At 38.8% G+C, this 18,185-nt stretch overlaps 1 protein-coding gene across 5 annotated transcripts in view; it reads left to right on the forward strand.

The window, feature by feature from the left end:
• Nucleotides 1-18,185, forward strand: part of FHIT (fragile histidine triad diadenosine triphosphatase) — a 1,463,343-nt gene that overhangs the window by 1,160,090 nt on the left and 285,068 nt on the right. For all 5 annotated transcript variants that reach the window (XM_053668986.1, XM_037137395.2, XM_037137392.2 and 2 more), the window contains one exon: nt 15,430-15,575. In XM_053668986.1, coding sequence (XP_053524961.1) covers nt 15,430-15,575 — 146 coding nt within the window. The remainder of the gene's footprint in view (nt 1-15,429; nt 15,576-18,185) is intronic.

Genomic DNA, 18,185 nt, shown 5'->3' on the forward strand with positions numbered 1-18,185 from the left:
TCAATTACATATAAAATGAAATTTAAATATGTATAAAACGTGTTAAAGATGGTTTTTTATAGATCTTTTAAAATTGTTGGGTACTATAATTTAAACATTAGGCAAATCGTATCATGTGCTGTGCTGTCCAAACAAAATTTGGAAAAAAGAAGGCTGAGGAAAGTTGTAAATTTTAAATACTCTTAGTCTAAATATTTTCACAGTGTTTGTTTTTGTGTTTTGGTTTTTTGTATTGTTACCAATTATGTTTTTAAAATTTATACAGTTGAAACCAGGAGGGAAGAAGAAATTACAAGATAACTTATACCCAGGCCCTGCCTCTAGGGATGTTAGGTTTTGATGGGGGAGGAAAATACAGACAGAAGTAATATGATGAAATGGAGGTGGGTAGTGGAACACGGAGAAATAGGGGTGAAATTTTATATGTGGAATGAGTGAAATTTAAGGTTGTGAATAGTAACACTGGAGTTAGTGAGTGACACTGTTTCAGTCACACAGTCACATTATGTTTGCCAAGACTGAATTCCTTTAAGGAATTCACTTCTATTAACTTTTTAGAAAAGCAACCACTTTTTAAAATGTTCAGCTTTCACTTTATGGTATGAAATATGCTATTATTTAAAAAAACCCTTATACACTGCAATGAAGTAGTTATAAATATTAACCCAGTATTAACAAAGGCACTAGGCTAAGAGAGTTGAGGAAGAAAGAGTGGCTTAGAGAAGTTTCTAGTTTGAAACCCTGTATTTGTGACTGTATTTTTAAAAATATATTTTATTGATTATGCTATTACAGTTGTCCCATTTCCCCCCTTCATTTCCCCCCACCCTGCACACCTTCTCCCACCCACATTCCCTCTTCAGTTCATGTCCATATGCCATAAGTTCTTTGGCTTCTACATTTCCCATACTATTCTTAACCTCCCCCTGTCTATTTTCTACCTACCATCTATGCTACTAATTCTCTGTACTTTTTCCCCATCTCTGCTCCTCCCACTGCCCTGTTGATAACCCTCCATGTGATCTCCATTTCTGTGGTTCTGTTCCTGTTCTAGTTGTTTACTTAGTTTGCTTTTACTTTTGTTTTAGGTGTGGTTGTTAATAATTGTGAGTTTGCTGTCATTTTACTGTTCATATTTTTAATCTTCTTTTTCTTATATAAGTCCCTTTAACATTTCATATAATAAGGGCTTGGTGATGATGAACTCCTTCAATTTGATCTTATCTGAGAAGCACTTGATCTGCCCTTCCATTCTAAATGAAAGCTTTCTAGATAGAGCAATCTTGGATGTAGGTCTTTGGATTTCATGATTTAGAATACTTCTTTCCAGCCCCTTCTCCCCTGTAAGGTGTCTTTTGAGAAATCTGCTGACAGTCTGATGGGAACTCCTTTGTAGGTGACTGTCCCCTTAGCTCTTGATGCTTCTAGGATTCTCTCCTTCATTTTAATTTTGGCTAATGTAATTATGATGTGCCTTGGTGTGTTCCTTCTTGGGCCCAACTTCTTTGGGACTCTCTGAGCTTCCCAGGCTTCCTGGAAGTCTATTTTCTTTGCCAGATTGGGGAAAGTCTCCTTTATTATTTGTTCAAATAAGTTTTCCACTTGTGGCTGTTCCTTTCCCCCTTCTGGTACCCCTATAATTCTGATGTTGGAATGTTTAAAGATGTCCTGGAGGTTCCTAAGCCTCTCCTCATTTTTTTGCATTCTTGTTTCTTCATTCTTTTATGTTTGGTTGTTTCTTTCTTCCTTCTGGTCCACTCCATTGATTTGAGTCCCAGTTTCCTTCCCATCACTATTGGTTCCCTGTGCATTTTCCTTCATTTCACTTAGCATGCCTTCATTTGTTCATCTAATTTGTGCCAAATCCAGCCAATTCTGTGAGCATCCTGATCACTAGTGCTTTGAACTGTGTATCTGATACGTTAGCTATCTCTTTGTCGCTTAGTTGTATTTGCTCTGGAACTTTGGTCTGTTCTTTTGTTTGGGCCATTTTGTTTGTCTTGTTGCATCTGTTATATAGTAAGGGGCAGAGTCTTAGGTGTTCACAAGGGTGGGGCAACCCAGTTGCTGGGTTGTGATGCTATATGTGGGTCAGGGTCTGAGATAGAACAATGGTGTTTGCTCTGCTCTCTCTTGGATTTCAGTTTCTTTTGCTGCTTCCCTCAAACAGAGTGGGCCCTTCTGGTGCTAATTTTCATGTGGGTGGGCTTGTATATATTCTAGAACCCTGTGGGTCTCTCCACTGAACTCTCCTGTGAGGCTGAGAGTCTCTCCCAGCACCTCAACCCCCACAGGTGTTTTCAATTGGTGTTTTGAGGCTTTATTTCCCTGAGCTGGAGCCCTGGGTTGTCCAGTCTGTCTCCCTCCCCAGTTTTGTCTGGTTTATCTGCGCACAGATGTGGGACCCTCTGGTCAGCCAGCTGCCTTATGCTCCTCACTGGGTCTGCCAGCCACCGCCTGTGCATCCAGGGTCACCTGCTGGCATCTTGTGTGCCCAGGGTTCATCGGTTGCTGCCTTGCACACCCAGGGTCCACAAGCCATCACTTTTTTTTTTTTTTTTGCCACAACCCCTCTCTGCCTAACTACCTGAATCCTCCCTTCCTACTGGTCTAGATGAATGTGTCTGTTTTACATCCTTGGTTGTCGGCCTTCTGTACAGCTCAATTTTCTGTCAATTCTGGTTGTTTCTTTGTTTCTAAATTTTTGTTGTCCTTATTTTGGTTGTTCAAGGGGGCAGAGTGTGTCTATCTATCCCTCCATCTTGGCCGGAAGTTCTGTGACTGTATTTTTAAAAATTATTATTGTTTTAAAGATGTCAGAGCCTCTTCTGTCATTGGCAGTCTCTTTATTAGGAAAAGAGTATAAGCAGATGGAAAGAATGAAACTTCTTCTTTTACAGGGTTTGGAGGTTTCGTGATGAATGCTGAGCTATATTTGTATACAAAGCACTGTCTTGAAAAAGTCTGCTTTCTTGACATTCTGGCAATGTAGTTCATTGCCAAAGTTTCTGAGGTTTTTCAAATTAATTTTTTAAATGAATTGCTCCTTTGTTATTAAAGGCTGCCTGATTAACTTATCTATTCTGGAAGACTTCCAGGGTGACATGACAATGTCTTTTGCTTCCTGTTTTGGAAACATTTGGAAATAATTTGCTACCTAGAATTTTCCTTTTATTTTTTTCAGTAGGATTTTCTGCTTTTTTATTGTTATAAATGATTTAGCCTATTCTTTAATTTTGAATGGATTACACAATCATCTTTGTGTGTCCAGCTGTCTTTTGTTGGAAGATACATGCCTTAAATTGTTCACTCTTGAATCAGATTAAAACGACTTTAGTGTTATGCCAATTAAAAAAAACAGAAAAAAACTTAGTTTGTCTTTTATGGAGGGTTCATCCTCACAAACACATTGCTCAGACACAGAGTAAACTTGTTTTTTCATTCTTCATGGAAGGGTTTATTGGATTCTAAGCTAAATTGCATAAAAGTGGGAGCCTTTGTAAAATTATTCTCTTGGGGACTAATTTCAAATAATTCTGCTCATTTAAGTCAGTGATTGTTATCTTAGTTGGGCTCAGGAGACTAAGCATTTGTTTGCAAGCTAAAGACCACAAGAAAGCGGTACACACACGCGCACACACATCCATTCTCTATTTTGCAAACAATTTCAGGTGATTCACCCCTACACCAGTTTAGGGAAGTCTGATTTAGCTCACTCTAGGAAATATGTAAATTCAAGAAGGAAATGTCTCTAAATGGTGAGCCACATGACATTGCCCCTCTTCACCTTATTTCCTAAATCACTTCACTCTCCACCCACCTACTCAGGCCAAAGTCCTGGAGTTCTCTTGGATCACCCTCCTTCTTTGCCCGCTATCCATCACTAAGTCCTGTTGCTTCTTGCTCAGACATGTATCTTGAATTCTATGCATCTCTACTGCTACCACCAGAGTCCAGGCCTGTTTTGAATCTCTCGGTTAGTCTCTGGTAAAGACCCAGTGGTCCTCAGCTTCCATCTTTGCTTTCATTGAAACTTTTTTTCTACACAACATTGAGAGTGATATTTCTAAAAAAAAACCTCAGGTTCTGTCATATGTCTCAACTCCCCACTACCTAAAATGCCTCAGAGGCTTCCCATGCCCATGGAATAGAATAAATCCAGACTTCCAGCCAAGGCTGTGGAGAGCCTATGATTTTTCCTGGTATCCTAGGTAAACTGGCCAACCTCATTCCCAATTTAGCTATTGGTTCGGAATTTTCTTCTCCTTGTACTATTTCATCGTGCTTTCTTACCTCAACCTCAACTTTTTTATAGTAGAGACTACATTGTGATCTATTTCTTGCCTTTTGCCTATTCACCCTCTAGAACGTTTACCTTTGGAAGGGAGGGGATGCATGTTGCTTGCATGTGCCATACCTTCAGTGTCCTACACAATACCTACCAGGTAAACACATACAAATAAATGAAAAACATATAAAGTCCTAAAAAGTGTTTTGCCTTTACCCTTTCCTCCCAAATTTGGCCTTGTGATCTTCAGGAATTCACTGAGAAGTTCATTCATTAATCACTTGAACACTTTTCGCCATAAAATATTCTCACATTATGTCTTTTAGATTGCTAACTCATGGGAGACTGAATTGAGTGGGGCAGGATTTGGATTAATTCAGAATCGTTGAGAATGCCAAATTACAGTAATGAAGATTTTCTTTCTGTTTTTTGAAATACTTTTCCATCAGCATTTGTATTTGTCACTGAAGAGATTTCTCATTGTTATTAAAAGACCATAGAACAATGTTATTCTCAAGGCTTTCCAAGCTCTAGTAAGTGATCTATAAGATTCTTATCTGAAATGAAAGCACTTCCATTGATGTATGAAAGGACAGCAACTTATATTTATTTTTCTATGTATCTTTTAGACCAGAGACTCAAGTGTATTTTTTGTTTGCTTGTTTGATTTTTAGTGTTAAGTGCATTTCCCTCAATTATTTTCATGTATGTAAGTTCAGTCTGGTCTGGTTCAGTGGTTTCTCAGAAACTACAATTTCTGAAACTTTTAAAGGATTACTTACAAGAGAGGACTGTTTCTCAGACTGAGCAAGGAATAAGCATGTGTGTCATTTATTCTTTCCCCAAATACTCACTGGAAGTCTAATCTGCGTAAAACACCACGTATGGTACCAGGAATGCCAGCTGAACCCGTTTACTAGGGAATATTTCTGATCTTCTAAGAATGCTTTTCCTGCTAAGTATTCCCTTTTTATGTCTTTTTCTTTCCTTTTTACCTCCTATGTCCTCTCTTTTCATTTTCTCTCATTAAAGAATCTCTCTGTTCCACATGCATTTGCCCTCATGTTGTGTATGTGAAGTGTGGGTGGCTTCATTGGCTTATCTCACTGTACTGATGATCTGAAGGAAACTGGAACTTCACTGGCTGTTGAGTGGCATAAACAAACCCACAGCTGGAATCCATACTTTTTGGGACCCAATGGAACTTGTCTGGGGAGCACTCTATTCACATCTGGGTTTAGCTTGGCCGCCCTGTGGAAGTAGACACTCAGGGTGCTCTACCCTCATCCACGGGCTAGTAGAATGTAAGTGTGTATAGGGTGTATAGGGTGTAAACTATTGATCTTGCTTGTGGTTTTCCAGACCTCCAGTAAATTACAGTTCATTAACATTACTTTCTGATTTCCTCTACACTAAAATCTTTTCACAGAATTTTTGAGGTGAGTCTTATAGAGTACATATAGAGTTTACATAGAGTTTACATTCTTATAGAGCACATATATACTTCTCTAAGCAGCTATTTCGAACTATTTGGAGATAGCAGAAGAAATGAAACCTACTTAACAAGCTTGCTCTTGTCACTGTAAGAACAGACCATGAGAAAACCTGCAATGGTGGTCTGATACCCACCGCACAACCAGTGTGGCTGGTTGCTGTGGAAGAGGAAAGAGGGCATTGGGGTCTCTCACTAGCAGTTAAGTGCCCTAGTCTATAAGTGAAATATGTCACTTTTGTTCACAAATCCTTGGTCAGAATTTCTTCAGCTTCGCCAAACCACAAAGATCCATGATGCATAAGCCATGTACCTGGACATGGCAAAAATCTCAGGTAGCTGGCAAACAGCACTAATGTCTGCCATGTCTCATCTGATAAATTTTAATGATCAGTTTTTCAGTATAGTTCATTTACCAGAATGCCCTCTTGCTTTCCTCATATGAATAATAGGATGTCTATTTTTGTTTATTTTTTAAAGATTGATTGATTGATTTTCAGGGAAAGGGAGGGAGTAAGAAAGGGACAGAAACATCAATGTGTAGTTGCCTCTCATGCACCCTCAACTAGGGACCTGTCCCACAACCCAGGCATGTGCCCTGACTGGAAATTGAACCAGTGACCCTTTGGTTCACAGGCTGGCACACAATCCACTGAGCCAGACCAGCCAGGGCTACTTTTTGATTAAAAAACAGAAACTATTCAGCATCTCTATGCTTAAGTAAATGATGCTCAGTATTTCCAGTAAAAATCCCCTGAAATATTTATCCTATGCAATGTTCTACAAAGAAAGAAAAAAGTAAAATAATTGTTTTATCTGTAAGCAAATACAAGAAATGCTGCAGAGCATCTCTTCTTTGGGGGAAGTCAGAATGAACGTAAGCACGTTAAATATACTGATGAGCGGTGTTGTAAATAAAAAATTTATTTTACCTAATTCCATTCAGCATTTCTTAACTTTTTTTTTTTGTATAGTATCTAAGAACACCTCATGGACCCAGTGTTTTGGTAAATCACTTTAGTGAACACTGCAGTAGTACTTGGAGACTTTTGTGAACTTGGGAGGCACCAAAACAGTGTAGACAACTTTAAATGCCATATGGCCCTCTACAGGGCTTTTACTTTATGTCACTGTGACATTGGTTATGCAGTTTAACGTGTTCAGTTTCAAGTTCTGAATGCGAAAAAACAGGAGTGGCTGATACTGTCTACCTCAAAGGGCACAGTAGCCAGCAAGCAAATGTTATGTATTCCTTCCTTCCCCTTCTGTTACTATTCATTTTCCCCACATATTTAGTTTCATATAAGCATAACTGTTGCCAATTCTGATTCTCCTAGTATAATCAACACAAGATTCCTTTGCCTTAAAAAAATTTAGACCAAAGAATTGGCCTCCAGGCTGCAGGCTTCTCTTTCCTTTTGCTTTCTTTGAAAGCTGCCTGTTTGCTTCTCTCTATGAATTTGATTCTCACCTCTGAGCAGCCAGAGCAGTGCCTAGAGAATGATACCTGGCTTCTCTGCCCTAGGTAACTGAAGACTCACTCACACTGTCTTTGGCCCAAGGCATTCTCCAGGACAGAACATGAGAATCCTTGTAGATGTTTGTGAGATGCTTGCCTTGAGATCCAGATATGAGCAGAGTACTCTCAGTATCTCAATCACACTGTTCTGGAATTTATCACATTCTGAAATTGCAATCATGCCATTTGTGCTTATGATTTTTGCAAGGTCTAGGATTGTGTGTTAGAGCAAGTGATTCACTACAAGGGTCTGCAGCACAGGCAGGAAGGTTCCTTGCTTGTCACTTAACTGCATACTGATTTGTAGTACAGATGAATAGAGACTCTTCTTTATTATTAGTTTAGAAGAACGACTAATTCTTTGTCATATCATTTAATACAGACTCATTCTATATTCATATATACACATGCTGATCAAAATCAATGATATTTTTGATGGTTTGATTTATTTTAGTGCTTTTATATTTTGAATCCCTAGAATAGATCAAATATAGAAAAATAAATAGGATCAAGTTTGAGCATAATACTCTGCTGTCTCCTTGAATTAATCATCTAAATTAGTACATTTCCATTTTTCTGTCATGACCTCATATTTAAATATCTCACATTTGTCATAGAAATGCTCATAAAATTATTTTTAAGCATCAATTATTATCCTTGATGAACAAATTTTGAATTTATCAAATTTATTATGAATAATAATGTAGTAACACAATGAACATCTAATGTAGTTGGGCAGATTCTCACATTGACAGAAGCTCACTTTCTTCTCGACACCACCAGGCCTTTGCAGTTGTTACTGTGGTTCATAGCTGTTTTCCGGTTCCACATCCACTCTAATTGGCCGTGACTGCTTAGAGGTCAGGATCGGCAAGGATTCTGAGTCTCTGTGGTGCACAAAGAGAATTTTGTAGTCAATTGTTAATGTTTGCCGTAGGTTTAGCATAGGAATATGTAGCTGAAGTGCAACATTTCGTCATCTCCTGTATAATAGAAAGAACTTTGGTTTGGGAAGCCAAGCAGCTGTATTTCAATTCCAATTGTGTCCTTACCTGTGTCTTCAAACAAATCAGTTAATTTTTCTAACTGCCACTTTTTTCCAACAAGAAGGAAATTGGAGAAGATAATGTTTAGAATCAATCCCAGCTCTAAAATAACATGAGTGTATAGAGTCACTAGAACCTCCAAGATACCTTGGGCACCTGCTCATCTTTGCAAAGCCCCCAGAACTTCTTTTCAGAGTCACCAACTTTGGTGACTCTGAAATTATAACAATCACCAAAAGATTGTGATAATAATGCCCATTGACACTATGTGACTTCCAGTGCCCATGCTTCTTTTCGTTGTGGTTTTTCCACTCCTATCAGGAGATGGAATTTAAGAGCACAGGGATTAGGGGCCCAGTGCACTGTCTGGAAGCAGTTGCATTAGTAGGCTCAGGTGAGACCAGATGCAAAAGTATCCACAGAATTATGATAAGAAAACAAGTCAATGTTTCATTACGCACCTGTGTTTTTAGGGCAGTTCATTACGCAGCAATAGATAACTGACACAGAAGTTTGGAAGACAGGCAGTAGCTCTCCTAGGTCTAAAAATCCTAACAGTGGGTGCTGGGTGTCTGCTGAGGGACCTCAGTTCTCCTCCAACAGGCTAGCTTAGCTTTTTCATAGCCTGCTTATCAGGATTATAAGAGAACAACAACAACAAAAACCCAGAAGATGCAAATTCTGTTAATACCTGAACATAGCCAGTCACATAGCAATACTTCTATCACATTCCACTAATCAAAGCAAGTCACAAGGTCATCGCAGATTCAAAGGAAGGGGACATAGCCTCCAATTCTTGATGTGAAGAAGAGCAAAGTCACTTTGCAGAGGGACATGCAGAATGGGAAAGATTCTTGTAGTAATATTTGTAAATAATGTACCACAACAATTTTAGGTACTTGACTAGTGCAAAGATTCATCTGATTTCTTTCTGTAATTGTATTCTGGGTTAGCTGTGTAACAGTGAGAGTTTATTACAGGGCCTGGCATGTTGTTACATCACTGTAATGTGGCAAAAACTCACTGTGTTTACATCCAATATAATGAGACAGTCACTTCTGAGTTGGTGGTGAAGGTGGAGAGGAAAAGTGGGGAAAGGCATTACCAGGTTTTTAGTAGGTCTTGGTGATATAAATGATGCTATGAGGAAGTCAATGGCTCCCAATAATTAGGCTGTCCAAAAGCAAAGGGATTGTTCAGTGTGTCTGACAGTGTAATCCATTGACATTGATCGGAATATCTAATCTTACTCTGGAGTCTGGCAGCCCAGAGGAGTCAAAGTTACCTTGAAGCAATTCATGCTTAAAGATGGAAAAGAGAGGAAATGCAGGCCCCGCATTTCACATGACTTCCTCCTTCTCATCCCCTCATGCAAGATAGTTCTCTGATGTTGCTGTCCTCACTGACAGTTGTGTGTTAGGACCAGGGACATATTTACAACCTCCTTCATCCAGCACTGAGGCCTCCTTCCATGAGACTTTATGTCTCCTCTGCTTTCTTCCTTCAAGGCTGGGTGTTTCTGAGGACTTTAGTAGTTTTTCACAATATCTTTGACTTTCATGAAACCCACAATTCTCTTCCACAAACAGAGGAACTCTGGAAACACAGTCCATACTTTTAGTAAAAGGGTAAACAGAGACTGATTGTGAAAGTTAGAAAAAGTATCACCAAGCTGTGGTTAATAACATGGACTTTGGAATCAGACAGGCTTGAGTTGAAGTCTAGTTTAGTCTCGTATTAGGGGTGTGATGTCTTGCACAAGTTTCTTATTTTCTATAAGCTGCAATTTTTTCATCTGGAAAATAGGAATTATAAAAGTATTATATGGGCTAGTTGGTAAGATTAAATAAATGTGAATACATATATAAATGAAACAGTGACTTTTAGCCAAAGAGGGAGTGCCTGACAACTTTATTTGAAGCTAACTATAAGTTATGAGGCCATTTTCAAGGACTGATTTGGTCCAAATTTGGAGAAATGCTTGCTGATTTTAGAGAATGGAAATGCAAACCCATACTGAAAAGTTTATCCAACCTGTAGGCAGAGTTAGGTTCAGCCTCCTCTGTGCTCCCACAACAATCTGTGCTGATTTCTATCAATAGCACTCATCTCTCTGTGTTGTAGTGATCTGTTTACACTGCATGACAGTCTGGGATATTAGAGTGTGAACTCTGCAAGGTCATTTACTCTGTTGTATTCATCTTGGCATCCTAAACTGTAACACAAGCCCTGGGCTGAGAGAAGGCTTTAGTTGTGAAATGGATGGGTGAGCAGTTTGCCAGCCACTTTGAGTTACTCCCCCATTTGTAAAGCCCACTTTAAATCTCATCTGCAGTATGAAGCCTTCTTTGATTTTCCTCTGCTATGAAGAATGTCTTTGTCAATCATAGGCACTAAATTATAATTATTGGTCATCTTTTCTTCTGAAAAAAATGTTATTACTAAATAGATACCTCTACTTATATTGTAGGGAGAGACCAGATATTGCATTTGATAATCTTCTTTCACAGTTTTTCATGTGTGGTATGTACTGGATCAACATACACTAAATTCAGTTGAGTAGATTAACTTCCTCGAGGGCTATGTTTGCATGCTGGCTAACAAGTCTCTGCAGAGATGTCAACCTCAAGCAAAGAGGATGCAGGAGAAGTGTGTTCCTATTGTCTATGTGCAATATGGGATTTGTCCATTAACAGAGCCTAAGAGTCTCCATGTTAAATTATACTACATCTGTGATATTACCTTAAAATAATTGCCATATAAACAGTGGCAGTAGAATTACAAGAGCTGTCTACTCTCCTTCAAAATTAATTTGCTTTCCCTGACTTTCGTGTCCAGGAGAAACATATAACACACACCTACCATCTTTAAGCAATATGGTGTTTTCTTCCAAGACTTAGGCACTTATTTCGAGAAAAGACTTTTATCCTCAGATGAGTTTGTAAATAGCACACTACTTTGGTCCTCTCGTGTGTTTGCAGATCATATGCTGCATTTTTCTAGTTAGAGATGGAACAAACTCAGTTTACTTGTGTTGGGGAGAAATACTCATGATTCATTTCATGGTGTCAATATCATAACACATTTTCTGGTGTGATTAGTCTTTAAAAGCATTGTACATGGGCATGAACATGCTCTAACATGCTCGGATGTTTTTCTTAGACAATCAAATTTTGTAAGATTCCATAAGTTTTATCCAGTATGCTATTAAGGTAGCATTGTAGTCCTCAACTTACGGAAGGAAGAGTAGGAATACAATACTTTTTGTTTCCTTTAGTTACCTCTTTCTAATGTGGTTCCTCCATATCAGGATTGACACCTTAAGGCCCATGGGCCAAATCTGGCCAGCCTCCTCCTTTTGTTTACTGCAACATGGCCACACCTATTAGTGTTTGTATTATGTGTGACTCCTTGGGCTTATGGCCCACCAGACTAAAATAGTAATATTTACACATTTGGTCCTTTACAGGAAAAGTTTGCTTACTTGCTCTAAATCCTTTACGAACACATTTATATTTCCAGTTAGCCAGGGGATAATCCATCCAGTTCAGAGTTTATTTGTGGTTATTCTGGAACCCTTACCTTATTAAGGTGCCCAGGTTTCTCTGCCTCTATAGCCCTCTATTCTTATGCCTCCTGTAGTACTGCAGCTCTCTGTCTCAATCCCTGTTTCCTGGAATGGAAGGACAAGAGCAACTTCTTACTCTCCTTTGCAATTCCCAGAGCCCAGTACAATGTCTACACTTAATTAATGCTCACTGTTCATGGAATGAACAAATGAATTACATTTCCTAGTCATAGCATAAAGCAGCCTTTTTCTATACGTAGTTTATCCGAGACTTTGAATGTTCTAGAAACCACTTCTTTCTAATAATAAAAGGATTTTTAAAAAGGATTTTACCTTCATAATTATATTTCCTTTGGGCTTATGTGAAAATTAGTTTACATTACAAATGAGTTTACATTTCCCCAGCTCTTATCCAACATTAGTTCTAACTATGTTAGATATTAAGCATAAATCTCTTCGAATTAAAGAAATCTTGCAGTCTATCCCAGTTTTGTATAGTTAATTGAAAAGTAAATGAATTTCATCAGGGTTTTAGTACTCAGAGATGGCTGATATGATGTCTTGTGTATTATTTATTCATTCATTCCAGCAATACTTCTTTAATGTCTCAGATGTCATAAGTGGTAAGGAAATATCAGTAAACAAAACTAAATTTTCACTGTTGTGGAGTTTACATTCTTATCCATGTAGGTGGTAACCAACAGTAGAAAACCATCAGCTGGTGGCAAGGGCCAAAGAAAATTAAAACAGGTGATGTAAGAGTGAGTAAGCAGGTAACAGTTTAAACGACTTAGCAGTGAGATATTCCTTTGAGAGAGTGGCATTGGAAATAGAATCTGAATGATAAGAAGTGGCCATGTGAAGATCATGGAGAATTTAATTCTAGGAAGAACAAATAGCCAGGGAAAAAGCTCTAAATCAGGGAAGGAGCTTACTGTGTTTGAGGAACAGAAGGAAAGCACATGTGGCATATATAGTGTGCAAAAGAGGGGTGGGGAAAGAGGAGATCTGGGAGGTAGGTAGGTATCAGGCAGGATATAGCCTGTCGTGAGGTTTAGGCAGAGGCTTTGTTCTGCTCTAGCTTTAAAGGAGCTGAAGGAAGATGGTTAATCTTGACTTTCTGGTGTTTGGTCAGCGCCTAGAATGGCCCAGGGAGTATGTTGGATAGTTGACCTGCTGCTGGCCAGGTCAGCTACTCACACAGCAGCCGAGGCTCCAGGGGTTCACCCTGTATAACTCCAGACCCACCTACCTCCCTAGAGGGTTGTATGGAGCCTACCTTTGTGGTCGTTCCCAGGTTAATAGGCCTGCTAGGCCATCATCTAGGTCCCAGAAAAACAAAGGGGATGACCACCTCTATGAACACCTGTCCAAGGAAGCACCCTTGAAAGCTATCTTTATCTTATTATTTGCATGGAAATATACGTGCATCATATGCAGATAAAATGACTTCTTAACAAAAGGCTGGGTTGCAGAGAGTATATGTGTCAGGATAATGTTGCCTAAATGGGCTGGTGAAAAATAGTTGCCTAAATGAGAATGTGTTTAATCTACTTAACTGTTTCGAGACATATTGTGTTACTATTATTAATGTTTAATTAAAATAATAAATGTATGTGGTGTATCACCCTGCAGTTGGATATGTACACAGGATAAAACATCTGACAAATTCAGACATTTTTTATTCCATAAACATTTTAAACCATTAAACATTCGGCCAAGCCAATCCTTAGCATCAGACTCACAGAATGAACAGATATTGTGATTAGATATTTATATGGCATTGAAAAAAGAGCTTTCGGATGTTATTGATATTACTAAAATTACAAAGGTTGTCAGATTCATTCCTCCAGTTTTCACAGTAAGCAATTGCTTTAGTAAAATGCTGTTTCTTCCCCACCTAGTTTCTGTGTAGACATAGCTTACCATGCTATTATGGTATTGTTGGCAGCTTGCAAAATCGTCATCTTGCTGTGGTTTGGGCCACTTGCTGAAGTCAGGGCCTAAGGGTGGGTGTAAATCAAAGCTGGGAGGAGGAAGATGGGGAAAGGTCTTTTTTAACAAAGAAAAGCAACCCAGTGGGAGTGGAGACTGGCAATCTGTTAAAAAGGAAATGAAAGGAAATTCTTCATTTCTAAACAGTTTATTGACCCATGATAATAAAGCAGCCCTGCCAAAAAAGGGATAGTTATCTTTTTAAGTATCAAATGCCCCATGGGTGAAGGCCTCTCCCTTCTCCTCTCTTGAAAAATAAACTCATATTAAACAAATGCTCCTTTGCTTAGTTTACAGTTGACATGAATTTCCTGATTATGAGCAAAATTAATCAGTGTTCCCTCTCCTCCCCCTGCTTTTATGAAAATCAGGCCTGCCCAGTGGAGTGCAGTACATTTGCCCCTGGGCCTGAGTCCCATTATGGGCCTGATGCGCTAAAATGCTTGATATTCTGGTGAGACTAGCAATTGTTGTATTGTGATTTTACTATGACCTTTAGCTACTTAGCTCCAGGCAGAAGCATGTTCTCCTAAAACAATAAGAAAAAAGGCCAAAAGAGAAAAACAGAAAACAACATTATAGTGATTTTTCTCCTGCTGATATGTAAAAACTTCACAAAAGTTGGTATGTCTCGTGTGTGCATGTATGTGGGTATATGTGTTTATACCCACATATATATCAGTTCAAATACAAAAAGAAGCTGATGTGTTATTAATGATGTAATATTGAATAATAATTTGCTATCAACAAATGATTGAGTGTATATATCCATTTTCTCTAGATCTTGTTTGTTTAGACCAAAAATGCAAATACGTTGATTTGCCTAATTTACAGAATACACTGAAATACTTTTGTTTGCAAGAGCAGACAACCCTTTTCTTAACTTAATGATTTACCTTCAACTGCCTTCTTTAATTCTTAATCATCAGTTTCAGGAATCCTTGTCATAAATTCTTTAACCATGTGAACATCTGTAGGTTATAGAGGAAGTTCATTGTATGTTTTCAGAATGTCTACACTAGTTTAAAAAATAAAATAAATAAAATTACTATTATATTTTCACTACATGTTTCTCCAAAGAGATATTAAAATTAAAATTTTCATCATGATGCGCTAGGTAGAGAAACCAGCTGGATATTCCAGTTGTTTTCCCAGCCCCTTGGGCTGCTTGAGACCCCAGTGCATTAGAAGAAGGGTCAGGAAATAATGGTCCAGAATAGAGCTTACCTCTTGGCATAATTTTCTCAGCCAGCACTTGAGTCTCTCCAAGTTACTGATATCCCTTGCTCTTCACAGAATTCCTCCAGCTCAGCACAGCTTCTCCTTCAAAGTAGAATTAACTATGTTTGAAAGTCTTTTTGAATTCCTTGGAGTTTGATTGTTGGCAAGCGTTTGTTGGATTTTATTTAGTCTTTGAGAGTTCAGGCCTGGGTCAAGGGGATTCAATACTGTGGGTATAAACTTCTTGGTAAGAATATTACCAAAAGCAAGCAAAGTGTTCCTTAGCAGACTTCACTACAGATGTCCTCGTGTGTCCACTTCGGCCAGTGGAGCGCTTTCGAGATCTGCATCCTGATGAAGTGGCTGATTTGTTTCAGGCAACTCAGAAAGTCGGCACAGTGGTGGAAAAGCATTTCCAGGGGACTTCTCTTACCTTTTCTATGCAGGTGAGTATACAGATACTCAGAAATTAGTTTTCTTCCTTTCTAAATATTAGTGTTGAGCTTTGTCCCCCTTTTAACTGGCCATCTCACAGGGAAGGCAATTGTGGTTATTTGTGTCTTACATAATAGTCAAAGAAGATATAACAAATTCAGGACCACCTTACTGCCCACCAGCCCCACGTGGACTGTGGAATATCAACTGAGATAACATCTGCAGCATTGTTTATAAGACAGGTGGAAGTAATGGACACATATTTAATGGGCATTACAACATTCCAGATCTTTTACTAGAACTAGGGCTGAACAAGTCATTTTGATTCAATGGTAACTGTGTTTTAAGCACTGCCTGAGCTTAGCCCTGTTCAACTTCCAGTGGGGTGAAGATATGCAGGCTAGGCGGGGTCTTGCTCTCAAAGGGCAGACCCTTTCTCTGTCTGTAAACCAAGCTTCAGCGATTGATTATGGATTGGCCAGAAGCTGAACTAACTGAATATTTGGTGTGACCATCCTCCTAGTAAGGAAATGAGACCCTGAATCACTTCAGATGTTCAAGCACAGGCTGAGTCAACCCTTGTCATAGGGTGCCCCAGACAAACAGTTGGGGTATCAGTACACATTGAAGTCCTTTGTGGCCTTGAAAGTTGGTGACGCTGCAAAACCCTTTGGAATGAAATGAATTATTCCATAATATAAGGGGGGACCAAAAAATCAGAATTTATTTATGAAAAATTGTGTATTTATTCATATGTGTTTAAACTTCAGTTACCTTCAAAGCACTCTCCATGATGCAATACACCTATTGAGACATTTTTCCACTGCTCAAAACAGTTTTTGAACTTGTCAATTTTGATGCCTTTTAGTGCTTTTGCTGGTTTTTGTTTCACCTCTTCCACATTGGCAAAATGTTTTCCTTTAAGGAATTTTTTCCCCCCAAGGAAACGAAGGTCTCTCTTGGTGAGAGTGGGTGAATAGAGAGGGTGGAGCATGGGGGTCATTCTGGTTTTGGTCAAAAACTGCAGAAAATTCAGCACAGTGTTGGCAGGTGCACTCATAAATCACCCATAATGCAATGGGCAAATGTGTTGAAAATGTCTTAAAAAATTCACTGAAGCTGAACACAGCTTCTCACAGCAACACCAACTGTAACACTGATACACATGGGATACTAGAACAATCACTTAGCAGGGCGAGTTTACAAGGAGCTTGCCCTCCAGAAGATAATTCCCCAGGGAGTTTTTTTCCTGGCTCATCCCTCATAAAAGACCCTATACCCAAGGCTTTAGTTGAAGTGAGTATTAGAGGAACTATTCAGCTCCTGAGGTCTCTACCAAAGGCAACAGATAAATAAAGTCACTGTTTTCAGGTTATGAAAGGCTCTGACTAAAAATGCTCATTTGCTTCTCAAAAAAGACTTCTTGGCCACTATATCTATTTTAATAGTATCTAAACTTCGCTGTAAAACCTGGATCATGTGTATGTGAGGCTAGGTGGTATGTCAAACCATTTGGGTTAACTTCAGACAGGTTGTTAGGCTCAGGGTAGATCTATCAAGCCTGTGCTGCAAATCTTGTTTTCAGAGGGCCCAAATGAAGGTAAGTCAAGGAAGACATCTGTCAGTGCTTAGGAAAATACTAAAAGAAAAATCACATATAGAGAAATGGCTAGTACTGGTTCTCTAACATGATTCACTAGAAAGTTAATTTGATAAATATAGGAACTGACTTGTGCTTTGAGTAGTTTCACATATACAGTCTTTTCAAACATTTTTTATTGTTTATTGTATTATAGTTGTCCCAATTTTTCCACCTTTGCTTCTTCTGCCCACCCCACTGCCCATTCTCACAGTCCATTCCCACACCATTGTCCATGGCCATGGGTCATTCATACATGTTCTTTGACTACTCCCTTTCCCTTCTTTCCATTCCTCTCCTCTACCTCCCCTCTGGCCCCTGTCAGTCTGTTCCATGTTTCCTGGTTCTATTTTGCTTGTTAATTTATCTTACTCATTAGATTTCTTTTATAAGTAAGATCATATAGCATTTGTCTTTCACCACTTGGCTTATTTCACTAAGGATGATAATCTCTAGTTCCAACCATGTTGTTGCAAAAGGTAGGAGTTCCTTCTCTTTTTCTGCTGTATAGTATTCCATTATGTAAATGTTCCACAGTTTTTTAATCCAGTCATCTACTGATGGCCACATAGGCTGTTTCCAGCACTTAGCTATCATAAATAGCACTGCTATGAACATAAGAGTGCATAAGTTCTTTTGAATTGGTATTTCAGGATTCTTAGGGTATATTCCCAACAGTAGAATTGCCAGGTCAAAAGCAGATCCATTTTTGATTTTTTGAGAAAAATTCCACACTTTTCCACTGTGCCTGCAACAGTCTGTATTCCCACTAACAATGTACTAGGGTTCCCTTTTCTCCACCACCTTGTTGTTTGTGGATTATTAATGATGGCCATTCTGAGAGGTGCAAGGTCATAACTCATTGTGATTTTAATTTGCATCTCTTTGATGGCTGGTGATGATGAACATTCTTTAATGTGTCTTTGGGCTCTCTCTATGTCCTCCTTGGAGAAGTGTCTATTCAGGTCCCTTGCCCATTTTT

Source organism: Artibeus jamaicensis, unplaced genomic scaffold (assembly GCF_021234435.1).
Source record: "Artibeus jamaicensis isolate MK-2021 breed Jamaican fruit bat unplaced genomic scaffold, CSHL_Jam_final contig_519, whole genome shotgun sequence".
Lineage (NCBI taxonomy): Eukaryota > Metazoa > Chordata > Mammalia > Chiroptera > Phyllostomidae > Artibeus > Artibeus jamaicensis.